Source organism: Pangasianodon hypophthalmus, chromosome 24 (genome assembly GCF_027358585.1).
Source record: "Pangasianodon hypophthalmus isolate fPanHyp1 chromosome 24, fPanHyp1.pri, whole genome shotgun sequence".
NCBI lineage: Eukaryota > Metazoa > Chordata > Actinopteri > Siluriformes > Pangasiidae > Pangasianodon > Pangasianodon hypophthalmus.
The window spans coordinates 6471561-6489273 of record NC_069733.1 but is presented as its reverse complement, the minus strand read 5'-3'; the positions used below and the strand labels follow the sequence as shown (position 1 = coordinate 6489273).

General features: G+C 38.1%; 1 protein-coding gene across 2 annotated transcripts; it reads right to left on the bottom strand.

The window, feature by feature from the left end:
- Positions 1–335: 335 nt before the first annotated feature.
- Positions 336–15963, bottom strand: olfm1a (olfactomedin 1a). Of its 2 annotated transcripts, none has more exons than XM_026939925.3 (6): positions 15495–15963; positions 11125–11274; positions 10719–10874; positions 9190–9409; positions 5177–5283; positions 336–1938 (listed from the first exon to the last, which is right to left on the bottom strand). In XM_026939925.3, the coding sequence occupies exons 1-6, from the start codon at positions 15558–15560 to the stop codon at positions 1270–1272; spliced, it is 1368 nt and encodes a 455-aa protein (XP_026795726.1). In that variant the 5' UTR covers positions 15561–15963; the 3' UTR covers positions 336–1269. The 2 variants fall into 2 exon arrangements, with proteins under 2 accessions (XP_026795726.1, XP_026795725.1); XM_026939924.3 differs by lacking the exon at positions 15495–15963 and adding an exon at positions 12816–13615.
- Between the last annotated feature and the right edge of the window lie 1750 nt (positions 15964–17713).

Genomic DNA, 17713 nt, shown 5'->3' with positions numbered 1-17713 from the left:
TTCCTGATCAGCTGTTTCCCCGTGGTCTAACAGATGAGGTCACCATATTCTGGCACAGCTGCTAGAAGAATTAATTCAGGTTAGTCATTTTTCCATCAGACTTTTCAGACTAATCCATACATCCCCAGGGATTTTGGGGCTCACTTTGAAATTAGATTGAGATCTTGAGAAAGGTTTTCATCTCCAAATTAGACATGACTATGATTTTTTTCCAACGCATGTTAAGACTGTTTTTTTTTTTTTTTGGCTTGTTGTGCTAGGTACATGTTTTTGGCAATAGAGCATTATTTACTTATGCAAACATTCATATTTTCCTAGCCATGACAAGACATACATAAAATAAAGACTGGTTTTATTGATATCAATCACATTGCAGATACAACACATATGCAAGCGCAACAGTTTTAGATGCCACCATCAATCTCTTCTAAACTACGAAGACAGTTGATATGTGAAGTCAATTTTGAAATACAATCAAAGTATAGACTGCTATCTCATAAATACATTTTTGATACATTTTGATACATTCTATTGTAATACTTTTTTGCCGACATAGATAAATTGTTTTGATAAATTCTTTTTTTTTTACATTCCAAACTACCAAATAAAAACTTTAAATTCTATGGACACAAGAAATTTTAGATGCACGGTTAATGTCAATGAAAAGTAGACATAAATGAAACACAGCAAATAATGAAAACCCATTGCTAATCTACTCTCCTTTTCATATACATGTGCCATATTACTGGGAAATACATACATCCATGTGAACCTCAGTGCTATCAAATGTCCATGCAAAACTTGAGAAAATCAAAACGGTACATACAACCACAACGATATTGTTTTTTAAACAGGGTTCCTCCAACAGTCAGTGCCTTCATATCTTTAGTTGGTGTTGAAAGGTTATCGATTGCTTTTGATACAAAGGCTATGATTGTGTAAATAAACAGTAACGTCTTCCTTTCTGTACCATACGTCCCCTCTCTCTCTCTACCAATAGGATGCTTTATTTCATATTCATAGACAAAGCTGTACAAGTACTCTGTGATACAAAATTCAGAACACAATCAAAGAAAGTGTGACCTCAGTGTCCAAATATTAAAAAAGAAAGGCATAACCTTTTGGCAGCTGTTTATATCATTGCCTAATATTACTTTGAATATATTTTGACGTCTTCTTTTATTGAACAATCACTGGTTATTTTTCTACTCTTCAGTACTTCTTCAGATCTACATCTCACGTGGCTTGAGAAGGTCACTCGGACAGGGTCTACTCAGAGCGGATAAGGTGGTACAGAGTTACATTGTACAGCACCTGGTGTCCATTGTTCCACGCATACAGTGCTCTGTCCTTTGGGTTGTAGTCCAACATAGAGATGTGCGAATACTTGTTCTGGAAAGGGATGTCGATGTACTCATAGGTGGAGGAGTTGGTGTGGAAGGCATAATAGACCTTTGTTCCTCCAGAGTAGCCGTTTGTTACATAGAGAGTTCCACAGATCATAAAAGCCTCCCCAGCACTCCTTTTCGGGTGGTTAGTGGTCCAGCTCTTGATTACCTGCAATGTAATTGGGTTTAGCTTGCTGATGACGATGTTCCCTGCATTCTGATTGGTGGCGTACACTGCCCAAAGTCCTCCTTCATCCACCATCAGATCAATATCGGAATGGCCACCCCATGAGTAGTGGTAGCGGTTGTTGAAGCCAGCATAATCCAGCTGGCTGGACTTACTGATCATGGACGTCTTGATGTCAAACTTAATGATGGTGTGGCTCTGGAACTTGTTGAAGTAAATGGAGCCATTGTAGACCACCTGGCCTGTGCCAGACCAAGGGTGAGGGAGCCGATGAGAGGTGAAGTTATCTGAGTTCATGAATTCCGCCATGGACGGGTACTCGCGAACAAAGCGGTTGTTATGGTACCCGTCCATGTAATAAACCTGATGGTGGAAAAACGGCATATTCATTAATGTGGTATTGAATACGCTACAGATTTAGACTCTCAAACCCAAACACTACAAGCTACCCCCAATACATCACATACACACTGTAACTGAAACACTAAATATGACAATCAATTAACTTTAACATTGAGCCAGGTTACATTCAAACAAATCTAAACAAGAAATAGAACTCTTCAAAAACCATAAACCTGCTATCATGTTGGTTAGTGTATACAAAAACAATAGATTGATTATATACAATCTATAAGATGCATATAGCTCACTAAAGGAAGAAAAATGAGTAAATGTCAAATAGGCCTAATTCTTTAGCATAATGTTAAAAGCCTATTGTACATTTTATATACAATACTTAAATATACACCCATCAGCCATAACATTAAATCCACAGACAGGTGAAGTGTATAACATTGATTATCTCATTACAATGGCACTGTCAAGGGGTGAGATATATTGCTTGTGATGATTGTGATGACTGCATTAGATCCATCTCCAAAATGGCAGGTCTTGTTGGGTGTTCCCGGTATGCAGTGGTTAGTACCTACCAAAAGTGGTCCAAGGAAGGACAACTGGTGAACCAGTGACAAAGTCATGGGCACCCAAGGCTCACTGATGTGTGGGGAGCGAAGGCTAGCGTATCTGGTCCGATCCCACAGAAGAGCTATTGTAGCACAAATTGCTGAAAAAGTTAATGCTGGCTATGATAGAATGGTGTCTGAACACACAGTGCATCACAGCTTGATGCGTATGGGGCTGTGTAGCTGCAGACTGGTCAGAGTGCCCATGCTGACCCCTGTCCACCACCAAAAGTACCTACAATGGACAGGTGAGCATCAGAACTGGACCATGGAGCTGTGGAAGAATGGAAGTGGCCTGCCCTGATGAATCAGATTTTCCTTTACATCGTGTGGCTGGCTGGGTACATGTGCATCACTTACCTGGGGAAGAGATGGCACCAGGATGCACCATAGGAAGAAGGCAAGCTGGCGGAGGGAGTGTGATGCTCTGGGTGATGTTCTGCTGGGAAACCTTGGGTCCTGGCATTCATGTGGATGTTAATTTGACACGTACCACCTACATAAACATTGTTGCAGACCAAGAACACCTCTTCATGGCAACGGTATTCCCTAATGACAGTGGCCTCTTTCAGCAGGATAATGTGCCCTTGCACACTGCAAAAATTGTTCAGTATTGGTTTGAGGAACATGACAAAGAGTTGAAGGTGTTGACTTGGCCTCCAAATGCCCCCAATCTTAATCCGATTGAGCATCTGTGGGATGCACTGGACAAACAAGTCTGATCCATGGAGGCCCAACCTTGCAACTTACAGGACTTAAAGGATCTGCTGCTAACATTTTGGTGCCAGATACTACAGCACACCTTCAGTGGTCTTGTGGAGTCCATGCCTCGATGGGTCAGAGCTGTTTTGTCGGCACAAGGGGGACCTACACAATAGTAGGCAGGTGGTTTTATTGTTATGGTTGATCAGTGTACATATAAATACTGTATATGATGAGATCATATAGTGGAGGGAACGTAGAAATGTGATTTCACCCTTGGCTTATTCTTGCCCCTTTTGTACATAGGGAAACATGTACATTATATGGCCAAAAGTTTGTGGACACCTGATCACACCCATATGTGCTTTTTGAACACCCCCTTTCATATTCAGTCCCCGTTTGCTGTTATAATAACCTCCATCCTTCTGGAAAGGCTGTCCACTAGATTTTGGATGTTGCTGTGGGCATTTGCTCATTCATCCCCAAGAGCATTAGTGAGGTCAGACACTGATGTCGGGCGAGGAGACCTGGCATGAAGTCAGCTTTCCAGTTCATCCAAAAGGTGTTCAGTGGGGTTGGGGTCAGGGCTCTGTGCAGGACACTTGTTCTTCCACACCAACCTTCGCAAACTATGTCTTCATGGACCTCGCTTTGTGCACAGGGACATTGTCATGCTGGACCATGTTCCAGTGAAGAGAAATGTTTGGGCCTCTTATTTCCAGTTAAGTTAAAATGCTACAGCATACAAAGACATTCTAGACAATCATGTGCCTCCAACTTTGTGGCAAAACTTTGGGGTAGGCCCACATACGGGGTCATAGTCAGGCATCCACATACTTTTGGTACTTAGGTCTAGTTCCCCTTTAAGCAAGTGGTTTGGTTTGAAATTGTATTTGCATAAGTCCATTGTTCCTTTAATGAAACTGGATATTAGTGATCAGGCTGGTAATTTTGAAAGTGATGTAGGTTTGGTGAGAAATATATGCACTCCAATATGCAATATACTTAATGCACAACGAAACTGGAGTCAATACTGATGAGCGCCCAATTTTCCCGGGATAGGTTCCAGATCCACTGCGACCACTGATCAAGATAAAGTGGTTACTGAAGATGAATGAATGAATGAATTTATTGAACTATGTACTCAAATATTAACTAATTTCCACAATCCTAATTTAGCATATTAACATGATAATTAACCCTTAATTGAGACAGATGTTCTTTTAATCTTTGTTGAAAGGATTTTGGCTTTTAATTTGATGTGCAACATTCTGACCCTTCTTCAGTCAGTTAAAACAGATACTTTTCTATTAGATTTTACTCTCCGAGGAGTTAAAATACCTACAGGCTCACTGCAGGCTATTTGCTTTGAAGTGATGTATTAATATATGAAAAGGCCTTAGATTAGTTCTCAAGCACCCTATTGATATTTAACAAAGAGTTATGAGTAGTTAATGTTCTGTAAATTACAAAAAACTTTTAAAAGAGAGAACACTAAAAAGCCCAGACAAAAACAGCCTAAGAAGGAATATACTTGGATATATATATTTTAATAAACATATAAGCTAACAGAAGACTGCAGTGTATGTGGAGCACTGACACAGGTGCTCATTTACTGGGCATTGGGAATGATTCTGCTGCCGAGTTAATGATATCTTTTGAGATTTATACCCAACATTTGCATCTAAATGAGCCTTAGTAAAACATGCCCAGCCCTTGAATGTTCAGAAGAATATATACTGTTGGGACAAACAAGAATGCTGATAAGGTGCAAAAAAAGTGCATTTAGACCTAAAACTGCAACATCATGCATCAGCTGTAAGTCAAGGGCACAGTGTTCAATGTTAATGCAATTCACCTTCTGCTCTATGCATTTTATTGTTCCTTTGAAACATTTACACAAACTGTTTTTTTTTTTTTTTTTTTTTTAAACTTACCCTGGTGTCACCGTCAGGGGCAAGGGGATCAGTCATCCATGATCCGTATCTTGATCCGGATGTCTTAATAGTGACAGGGTCACTTATTCCTGTTAGTTTTCCACATGCTGCAAATAATAAATAAAATTACTGCAGATTATGAGAGAGACCACTAAGTGCTATGCATAAGCAGCAATGTGGAATATTGTCTCCCTAACACTCCCTCTCTCACTCACACACAGACAATGGAACACCCTTGAGCTAGTGTCAGGATCAGATTCTTTGTTTCACTAGTGGTTTCAGCCATCCTTCCATGGCTGAAAATAAACTCCACTTGTCATTATTTCTCTCTCTCCTCATATGACATCCTTAGGGAGCACCAGGCACTGCATTCTCTCACCAAACCTCCATTTTTAGCTCTTCTACCACTTCCCCTCTGCAGCATATTTGTGCTTATCAGTTAAACATTATCTGTATAGCTTGGCTTAAATAAACCCTGACTGGCACCAATTCAGTGAATTGTTTTATATAGTGTGTGATTTTTTTTTTTCTGTTATTTCTGTATAGGTATATAGATATTCACCAGAGAGGGTAAACTATAAAGACTTTATAGTGTAATGGGTGATGGAATGACTTATACTTTATACTTATACTTTATGTCATATCATTTTACATCATCTTGAATACAAATAATTTAATGTAGCATAGAGTATAATATATTGTAACACAATGCACTATACAATGTGCACCAGCAATCTGCTATTATTGACCAGTGTAATCCCATAATCTATGTTGGATTGGGGGGTGGGGTTACTTTTGCAAACATGACCCATTTTCAAGCAATCCTCTATGGAAATTAATATTTAATATATAATGGTTAGATATTCGTCACAGATGGGCAATCACTGGAAGGCATCTGATGTGCAAATGTTGGCTAATAGGCTTATGTGGTACAAAAGAGTATTATAACCAGATTTTTGCTAAGATTTCAGAGTGCTTCCAACTAAATACAACCCATTAAAATAGTAGGTCAAAAGACACAGCACTTAATCAGTGAACATGTCAAATTATTCTGTAATGTGCTGTAAACAAGATTGAGGTCATGTCCTTTTTTAGCTTGAACAATACTGCCTTGTAAAATCACTCATTTATATACTATATGGGTCAGACAGGTACACTGTATTTTGAAGGGGCTTCAGGAAATAAAATTTTGTAAAATTTTTAAAAATGAACAAAAAATGAAAGGGGGCATTATTTCCTACCCACTCTATTACTACAATGGTTCTTTGGATGGTTAATAGGTCTAGCTTCTAAATGGGAACCCATCTGTTGTATGGGAACCTTAAGGGCCCCCACAGACTGATAACTGAAAAACCCTTTTAGAGTGCAAATAATACCTAGAGTGCAAATACCTAGGTCTTGTGTTTATATAATCTCAGTTTGCACCAGACCTAGATTATGGGCTGCTCCTCGGTGTGTGTATATGTATGTATGTATGTGTGTGTATGTGTGTGTGTGTGTGTGTGTGTGTGTATACACATATATATTTTATGACTTCTACATTATTGATTCAGCACAAAAACTTTTTAGATTCCAAACATTACTTTTCCAGCACAAAATTAAATGTTACAGAAAAATGTTTGTATGTCAGTAAAGAAAGCAGCATATTACATAAGAGACACTTTTCAGACAAAAAAACATAATGAAGGCGTTTTGGTGCAAAAATAAGAAGCAAGTGTGACAGTCAATGTCTCCAGAAGAACTGTGGCTGGTTCTGCAAGAGGCTCTGTAAAACTTACCAGCTAATTTCCTTATAAAACTGCACAAATTGTACCTGAGACTACTATTTTTTTTAAGCGAAGGATCGTGACACCAAATATTTTGATAACATTGATTTTGTTTCATTTATCACTGTTTACTGCTCTTTATAGTTTTTTTTAATGTAGAAACATTTAATTTCTTTATTTTTGAAGGCATCTTTGCTCTACAGCATTTCTTTGCATGTGCCTAAGACTTTTGCACAGTACTGTGTGTATATTTATATTGTGTGTGTGTGTGTGTATATATATATATATATATATATATATATATATATATATATATACACATATATACACAGTACAGTGCAGAAGTCTCAGGCACATGCAAAGAAATGCTGTAGAGCAAAGATGCCTTCAAAAATAAAGAAATTAAATGTTTCTACATTAAAAAAACACTATATAGAGAGCAGTAAAGTGATAAATGAAACAAAGTCAATATTCGGTGTGACAACCCTTTGCTTTAAAAAAAAATGGTAGTCTCAGTTACAATTTGTGCAGTTTTATAAGGAAATTGGGCTGGTAAGTGTTACTAAGCATCTTGCAGAACCAGCCACAGCTCTTCTGGAGACATTGACTGTCGCACTTGCTTCTTATTTTTGCATGTAAAACCCAGCAGCCTTCATTATGTTTTTTTATTGTCTGAAAAGTGTCTCTTACATACAAACATTACATTAAATACAAACATTTTCTGTAACATTTAATTTTGTGCTGGAAAACTAATGTTTTGAAATCTAAAATGTTTTTGTACTGATTCGATAATGTAGTAGTCATAAAATCTATAACAAAGTTTGTATTGAAAAAATAGGGTGCCTAAGACTTTTGCACAGTACTGTATGTACATTTTATATATATATATATATATATATATATATATATATATATATATATATATATATATATATATATATATATATATATATGAGAGAGAGATATGTTATGCACCTCAGGCTTTTGTTTTAAGAGAACTAACCTTTCTTGAGCATAATGAACTATGACCAGTTCCTACAGGCAAGATGTAATATACCAAGAACAATAATCTGTCACTCTTTAAATCCTGACTCTATTTATAGATGATTTACTGCTTGATGTAGCTTTTGACCCAGAAGGAGACATAAGCCCACTATAGATTTTACAGGCCACAGTCAAATCTCAGCATGATGCATGCTCTAAACTAATGTAAAAGAGGATAAATTACATCTTGTGCAAGAAATAATTGTGTAGTTCCCGTTAAGATAAACAACCCAAATATGTCATTAACCACCCTGTTTCACAGGGGAAATTGTACAAGATGAATTCCTCTTCCATTCCTTTTTCTTTGTAATTTTGTGAAAAATTCCTATTTACTTTTAGATGAATCTTGTATTCCCAGAACAGTTTGTGTTAACTGGAGGATGTGCCTGTGTCTTACTGCACCAACTGATCCATCTTACCTCAGCTGCATTAAAGTTATGTCTCCAGAAGTCCTTTATTTATTTATAGTCATTATTTTTTGTACTTCTGTGAAAATGTCCTGTTTGCTTTAAAAAATATATATATATTCCAGTATTCCCAGAACAGTTTGCTGAAATGGATATTCTATCTTATTCTATCCGTATTAAGGTTATATATCCAGAAGTCCTTGATTTATTCATTATGGCAGATTGATGCTCATCAGTTCATGCTAGGTGTGAAAAAATCCATCACTCAAGGTCACGAAAAAAACTGTCTGAGATTGAGGATGACAATGATATTCACGTATCATGAAAATAGCTTTTTTTTTTTTTTAATCTTCTGTACACTTATGTCATGTTAAATAATGGTATATGTCTCCTAAAATCCTACTGTACCCATGGCAAAATGTATTATATTTAGCAGTGAACTATAACAGCTTTTGTATCATCATGTTACTAAATGATGGTATTTGCTTGCTGTCTTCATTATAACTACTGTTTTCTATTCTGTTCAAAAAGCATTTAAACTTACCTGTGTGTACTTTGCTCATTAGTATTAAATATGATCCATCTTAACCATGTTAATAGTCAGCAATTATCCTGCTTAGCATGTACTCTCTACATACATGCTGAAACGTGTGTTTGTGCATCTGTGTATGTTTAAAAGTTCAGTTACATCTAGTTGTGCAAATATATCTGACTAATGTGAGCCTATCAGATTATATATCTGACTAATGTGAGTTTATCGAGAGGGTGTTGATGTTAGTGCTCAAACTCAGCCTACCTAATTTTTGCATGCATGCACGAAGCCTCTCCTCAAGATTTGACACCCTGTTGTGGAGCTCCTCGTAGTCAAAGGCTCCGATCTCCTCCTGCAGCTCGCTTAGCACTGACGTCAGATTCTTGACCTCCTCTTTAAACTGCAATACCAATTTTGCATCGGCCTTGTATTCCTCCAACACTGGTATCATTGGCCTAAGTTCCTCCATTTTCGCTTTTATGGCCTGTAAGGTTAAAATAGGCTTGGTTCAGTAGGCATGTGTGCAACCGTCCTGTCCAAACACCTATCTGGCCCTAACATGCCCTCTCTGTCTAACCTAGCCTGAGTGCAATGTGTGCCTAACACAGATGTGGGATATGACATATCAAAAGAATCATAAAACAACTCCTCAGTACACAAAGAACAATTGGCAAAACTCCTTTATTTTTCAATGTTTAAAATGCAATGTCTTAAGTGATTACATGCTTTGCATCACATACAACATTGTTTACTCATTACTTTGTTCCCCTGGTAACAAAATGTGCATTAACAAACCTGAATGAGGAAAGACACGGAAGAAATTCACCATAACATAAATAAATATCTAGTAATGGAATGCTTCTACAATGGCATGCACAGAAAGAGCGCAACATGGAGCTTTAAAAGTGCTTATTGGCTTAAAAATAAACTAAATGGTGCAAAGGTTCAGTAGACCAGCTCAGGATTACAATGGGATTGAACTTGCTCTTCAGTCTCTGCAGCTTTGATATTCATAATTCATAATTTTAGCCCTGCAAGCAAGAAAATGAGAAACTGTTGAATAGCTAACTCGCTAGCCTGTCTGAAACATAAACACACACTATACCCAGATACAGGTGTATTCACAAGACAACACATTAACATAAAAATGGGTGAAAGATGCAGCATGCAAACAGACACAAGAGGAATCGCAGTGCAACTGTGCAAATAACTGTGATAATGACTGTGGTAATTAATTAAAATAATTGCTACATCAAACATAGCCAGCGAAGCTATAAATAACGCTAATATTTAAAAAGGATTAAAGTCTCATTAAAGATTCATAAGGCACTATGGAGGACACAGAGGGCTTCTTAGGAGAGGTGCCTTAGGTTCCTATTTCTTCCATAATTCACTCTGCACTTAAATAAATATTTTCATTCTCTAGCTAAAATACCACATTTGTACATGCTCTGTACATGCAGAACTAAACAGCATGTTAAAAGTTGAGGTTTGAGGATCATGATGATATTGGAATACAAATGAGCAGGCCTTTCATGCAGATTAATTATTAGGGCTACGTTTTAAATTTGTGCTCCAGGAAACTGAAGCTAGCCATTTTCTGTCCCTGCTTGATTTATTTTTTTCCAACACAAACCAATTAATCTTAAGCACATTAATCAAAGTTAGTTAGTAATAAAGCAAATTAAAGCAGGGAAATATTGGAGGCTGTTAAAATGCAGACAGCTGCCAGGCTAAAAATGGAATCAATAAACCTGAAAGAACGGATGGGTGAACACATTATCTTGCCATACCTTGTATTGCTTAGCAATATTTTGCTTGTGGTTCTCCTCCACCTGTTTGAATTTAGTCTCCAGCCCACGCAGCTGCACCTCCATTCGATGAACGTACTGCAGGTCTTTCTGTGTCCTCTCGTCCAAAGTCTGGATTGACTGGGTCATGTTCTGTACCTGGTGGAACGGTGGAAATAGATGGGAAAATTACCATGGACCATGAACATCAGGGGAGCATTTTGTACCTGGAGCAGTGCCAAATCTGAGGTTCTGTGAAAATATTCACAGTTTTTTACATAATAAGCAAGTATTGGAAGGTCATGTCAGATAAGTTTGTGCAAGAAGGTCTAATATGTGTGTGCTTGTGTGTGTGCTTGTGTGTGTGTGTGTGTGTGTGTGCTATACTGATTATGAATGTAAAGGTTACTTTTTCAAGGAGCTGTCTCAGCTGCTTAGTCCTGGCGTCCCGCGAGCACATGGTCTGCTGAGGAGCCACCACGGTGCACACACACCTGCCCTCACTGTCCTGTGCTGAGCTGTACACCTGCCACGACTCCTCCGGGTTCGCAGGCAGCACCTGGACATAGCAGACAACAGACAGACAAACGAGGTCAGTGAGAGAGACTCCAGAGTCACACCAGAGGATCTGTGCCCGATCTCTACATTTTACTTCTTTAAAAGGGGATACAGGAAATGTGCATTCTCCAGGTACAGTTGGTTTACTGCAAATCCTAATTATTTTTACATTTTTCTATGTCTCTGCACTAATCTGTGCTCCTACTAAGAACACAGCAAGACATTTCACTTATGTCATCATGCTGGGCTTGTGCCATGTGCAACTGATGATACATTCACACAAGCTGAACACTTTTTTCCTCAGAGAGCTGAATGTACAAATGAAGGGCTTTCACACACTTACAGCTAACAGCTGCCGAGTTCAAGCGTTTTCATATATGATGCATTAATTCATAATTACTTTTTCTTCAAAAATAATTTTATGATCTAAAAATTCCCTGCATGATCTTCATGTGAAACAGTCATCTGGATTTCTGCACCAGAGAAACTGTCCTCTATATTCATACTTCCAATGGTCACGACAAGAGAATTTTATCAAAATAAAGGTGCAGCTTTTTAAATTCATTTTAATAACTTTAATATTGAGTTTATTGAATGAAATTATGCTATAAATATCTTTGAAGTGTATCAATCTTAAACTGTATGAAAATGGCTGGAGTAACCCAGTAATAATCCATTTAACCTTTAAAGGAAGCCAACTTCCTTAGAAAACGCACATTCGTGCTGACTTTCGAAAGAATAGCACATTTAGGCAGACATTTAAAAGAAGTTCTCCGCCCTTCAATTTTCACTCACTCACTAATAAGCAGAAAACAGCAATTGTACTCTCCAAGTAATTATGCCAGACACATATTGTGACACAATTTCAACCATATTGCCTGTTTTTATTTATTTATTTATTTTAAGAAATCCAATCATATGTTTGTAAGGCAAGATTGGAATTTAAGACAGCTCATTAAACAGCTCAGCATGGTTTTCTAACGGTTCACATGTTGAATATGTCTGTTCTTGATTCTGTCTAAGTGCATTTATACATTTAAACATCATAATTAGAATTTGAGATCTCCTGAGGCATAATATCCTACCAAGATATTAAATGATGAGATCCTATTAAAAAAAATAAAAATGATAAAAAATAAAAATAGATAGATAGATAGATAGATAGATAGACAGATAGATAGATAGATAGATAGATAGATAGATAGATGCTCGGGTGTTCTGTAATTGGTGTTGTGGCTTGTCTCCAAATATATTCAAAGAAAGAAATAACAGTGACAATTACTCCAGTGAAATACTAAGCAATTGCACTTGATAGCATTTCAGATATTAAAAAAAACAACCTGATGCAATGGGAAAAGTCTTCTAGCAATAAACTGCTCAATTTAAGAATCACACTTAATTCTATTAATATTTCCATCCACGTTCCCAAACAGGTTTTTTTTCCCCTTTACAGTTAGCACTACGCTCTGCACATATGCTCTTGTGATGATATTGCATTAGTCTCCTGTGCTCAGATGTGTGATGCAAAGCTCAGTAACTCACAGCCGTGCTACGGTCCGCTCCCACAGGCGGAGCCGCCATCAGCCTGGTGGAGTTCAGGCCCACGAGCGAGGGCAGAGTCTGCGACATCCAGTTAGTGATCATGGCCATGGTGCTGAGCACAACGCCGATCTTCAGCAAGGGCAACGACATCTTTGCGCGCCTTTCTTCCGCTTCAAATCCTTCATTATACGCACTCCAGCGCGGCACGAATCTGCAACCCAGTGCTGCCCATCAAAGTTTGGTGGTGCATTTGAGCCCCGGCTGGGGACAGAGCCGCTTCGGACATGACCGCTGCTCTTTTCCTTCACTGTAAACCCAGCGGTGCTGTGCAGAAGCTCGCTGCTCGGGTTGGCTGATGTCTGTCCTGTCGGCTCGCCTTCTCTGTTCGAATAACGAGAACTGCGGAGACTCAGCGGAGCTTCTCATTGGTCCGCTGGCCACGCCCACCGCGCAGCTTATTAAATATTCATGAGCCTGTCCGACTATACATGTATTTTTCCATGCGTTGCAAATATTCTCACATCTAAGATGATATTCTGAGGGCTTTGAAATATTATAGTCCATACAGCATCTTGTTTTAGATTATGGTTGGATTATGGTTGGATGAATAAATCATTTTTGATGCTATTATAGTAAACCGTATTCAGTGTTCGTAGTAAAATGGTGTGAATGGTTACTAAATTGCACTGCGCCTTATACTACACATATTACTACACCTGTTTTATTCTGATCACAGGCTTTAACAGGCACAAATGAATCCTGCAACAGATCAATGACAAAAGCCAAAGATGCAGAAAATTAAACAGTAATAAAAATGGCTATAATAATCAGTGTGTTTTAACTATGTTTATTTTTCTATAGTCTGAGTCTGGACACTGATAAATGCTCATTTATTACCAACTGATAATTTTCCAGAGTAACAAGACAAGATATAAATTAGCCAATAGGGGGCAGTGCAAGTTTTCTTATCCTTTTAAACTAGTGACCTCTGCTGATTAGTGTTTCAGCATAGTTTGTCTCCATACAGCACCAGGGACCTCAGTGTATTTGATTATCAGTGTTGAAATGTATTTGATTAGCAGTTTAGCCTACTTTCCCTTTTAGGGTTCTTTTGACTATAGCTGATAAATAGTGGGACAGGGGTGTATCCAAGTTAATGTTTAGTTATCAGTCCTATAGATTAATAAACCAGGAAATAATGCACTGATCCAAGAAATGAAGTCATAATAGTCATAACAGGCCTAAGAATGTAGTAAATTATAATTGTTTTTTTTTTGACAGTCAATTATTCCTAGTTTAAATCTGGCGACATGGCTGTCCAAATGGTCACAAGAGAAGAGCCTTCAGATGACACCACTGTGTCTCCTGCTCCACTTTACACATTAATGTTTCACGAACAAATGTCTTCAGTGGTGTATTTCCCCTCTAACCATGTTGTACAATATCTCTGTAATTTACTGTTGAACCAATCATTAAATATATGAGTGCGTTTGTTTATTTATTTATTTATTTATTTATTTATTGCAGGCTGCATTACAATCACACACATTATCCATTTGCGAGAAGCTTCGAGCCTAACTCGAAATGTATTTTTTTTTTCACTATATATGGCAGCATTATTCACTGCATTAATCCACACCGAACCTGTTAACCGACACACATAAAAACTGGATCCACATACATTTTTGATATTCCATAAAAAAATATGATGAGGACCTTATTCAATTTAGAACTTTGTGATGTGGTACAAGGTACAATACTGATTTACAATATATATATATATATATATATATATATATATATATATATATATATATATATAATCTATTTTTGTATCGATTTGTAAAGCTTATAAGAAATAGTGCGACCTGTGACCTGGGTGCTAACCTAACTAAACAATGAAGGTGAGTTTGAATGAATATTTAGGTATTTTCCTGTCTGGCTTTGGGCTGAGGAGTACTGGTGTGGTAGTGTAGTGTGTTAAAGGAAAAAAATGCAATCTAGGACACAGATTTAGTCTTTGGAGTCGAGGGAAGAGCAGACCCATTGGGACCAGGCATGGAAGTGAAGATTTACTGCTTTATATAAGAAAGAGGATTATTGGTCATATTGTGGTCATATTGTTTAATATTGTGAGTAGAGACTATTCCAACATGCATCACTATTTTTCAACATACACTGTCCTTTCACTATTTTAACTTGGAAAGGGGAAAGCTGTGGATTCCACTCCTGAACAATTTTTTTTTTAATCTCAAAATCTATCTGCAAAAAATCGCCATGATGCTAGCATAACTCTACCCACACACACACACACACACACACACACACACAATGTCCAGTGTGTTAATATGTCCTGTATGTACTGTGACAGATAGAATTCGTGCCTCTAGGTTAATCTGATATCTTTGGGTTAATTCAGCACTGGGGATTTTGCTTAAATGTGTGTATATGTAAATATTTAGTGTAAATAGTGTGTCTGTGTGGTGTGACAGGCGGAGGTGCCCCAGCGATTACTGCTTTGAAATAGGCTTAACATCATAACTACTGCAGGTTTTAAAAACCATAATCTACCCAGTTATGATGGGAGATTTGCAGTGGCAGATGTGGATTATTTCATGTCAGAACAATTAGCCTGGTGTAGTAGGATGGGGAGAAAGAAAATGGCGTTTATAAACCTACTTGAGTGAGTTCTGTTCCCATCAGCACGAGCAGGGTGAGACTCAGGAGCTTGCTTGCAGGCTGCATCTTCTCGTCGCCGGTGGCACCTGATCCAGAGCTATCGCATGCAGGGCTACTTTAGCACAATCGTCCAGCTCTCTTTTTACACGCCCGTCTTCAAGATTTTCTTTAAGGATTCGATGTCAAAATAAGGAAAGGGATGAAATCAGGGTAGCGGAGCTGTCTTTTAGCATATTTATCGCGTCTCGGTTTGCCGACGCGTCCTCGACCTGTTCCCTTGGCTGCTTCTGAAGACGACAAAAAAGAAAGGAAAGCGCAAAAAAAGGAGGCAAAATATATATTTACTTCATCGCTAGCAAAAGTTGGCTTCCTAATGCGAGAAGGGCAGGTGTGGGAGGCGAATTTGAGACGCGAGGAGCTAGCCGTGGTGTTGAACCGGAAGTGACACGAGAAGGCGTGGGAGAGTCAAGAGCGGCGGGGCGCGCGGGGCTTCGTCCAAACCGCATACTAAACCACTAAACACGATGCAGTATGGCCTAAGGCGGTGTGCGGTTTTGGACGGACATATGTAATTGGTATCTCTCTGAAAGAGGCTAATAATGCGTAGAATAATGGCGCATGATCACGCTGACCATTTGCACGATGTTTTGATTAGCGGTTTTTGTGTAAATGTGTCGCGACGAACTAGGTTGCTATGACGACTGCGTCCTTGCTCCTCGGTTACATCCTGTTTGTAGAAGAGGTTACATTATTACACGCTTTTCCCAAAAAGAGGTCTAATAGTTAATAAATACTGTATTTTTTTTTTAAGAGAGAGAGAGAGTCTTGGACTTGCTCTTGGACATATGTCTGACTTGCAGCTTGGTTGGACTTGCTCATCTATAACCTAAGGTTCATCATTGTGCTGAGCCATTATGAGACTTGGTTATATAAACAATTATTTGTTAAACCTTAGCCTGAAAATACACTACAGCCAGTTGCAATACATCAACCTTGAACCTCATTTAGAACTCAGCATGGATTCAGAGTAGACTTTGGACTTGACAAGGGTAATATCACATAAACTCGACTTGGACTTGAGGGTAATTGGTTTGACTACAACACTGGAGAGCACTGGCTGGAGAGAGAGACAGAGAGAGAGAGGGAGAAGGAGAGAAGGAGGGAGGGTGGTGTTGGTGATGGTTTGAGGGCAGCCAACAGTTTAAACTGTAATTAGTCTAATAGTCCAATTACTCTAACTGCATATACAATGTTTTTTTCTGTTCAATCATATACAGTATGTGCATACTTAAGCCCAAGCACTAATGGAGATCTGTTTAGATTAACTTTTCACCATGAATATCCCCCATACCATCATTAGAGCTGAATAGCTCACAGTAACTTGCTATTCTATTAGGGCACTAAATACCATCACCATGGTAGCTTTAGAAAGAGAGAAGTCATGTTATAGAAATGATGTGCTAGCTCCTGCTCATAGTGCTAGACCATGGCCTTAAAGGTCAAATGAACAGAATTTACATCCTGAAATGCAGTCAATTAGCAGTTACCATTACTGGCTCTGCATGACATTTTATAGAATTCAAAAGTAATTGACTGTACTGACCTGTAATTCTTCCATCATGTTTTCAAGTAATATGTGGAAGAAAACTAATGGGGGAAAACACCTCCAGTGATTACACCTGGGTTCATGCACTTGTACTGTATTTATTCTTAGACATTACACACAATCAACAAGACGGTCTTCATTAAATAATATAGAGTAGAATATTTAAAAGATCTCTTACAAAGAGAACTCCAAAAGAGACAAAATGGTTAAATCTAACCAGGTTCTAATCGACCTGCATCTAATCAGCCTAAAGGGTATTTGGTTTGATCTCTCTGCAAGAAACCTTAAAGGTTCTGCGTAGCATATTACAAGGTTTTGTTTTAAAATGATCTAAGTACAACCTTTGTAGAAAGCTAGAGCCATTAAATATTCAAATAATCCTTGAGGAACCTTTTTTTTTTTCTAAAATTGTGCATAGGTTTTAGACACTAAATCACACATCACAGTGTCTCTCTGAAGATTTTGTGGTCCACAATATTGCATCAACTAGCGTTTGATCTAGCTATTTTTGGGAGCAAGTAAAACAGTTACGCCAGAACAGAGATTGTCACGAAATTGCATATTTTTTTATGGTTTTTCTAATGAATACATAAGCAGTGCTGTACCAGAAATA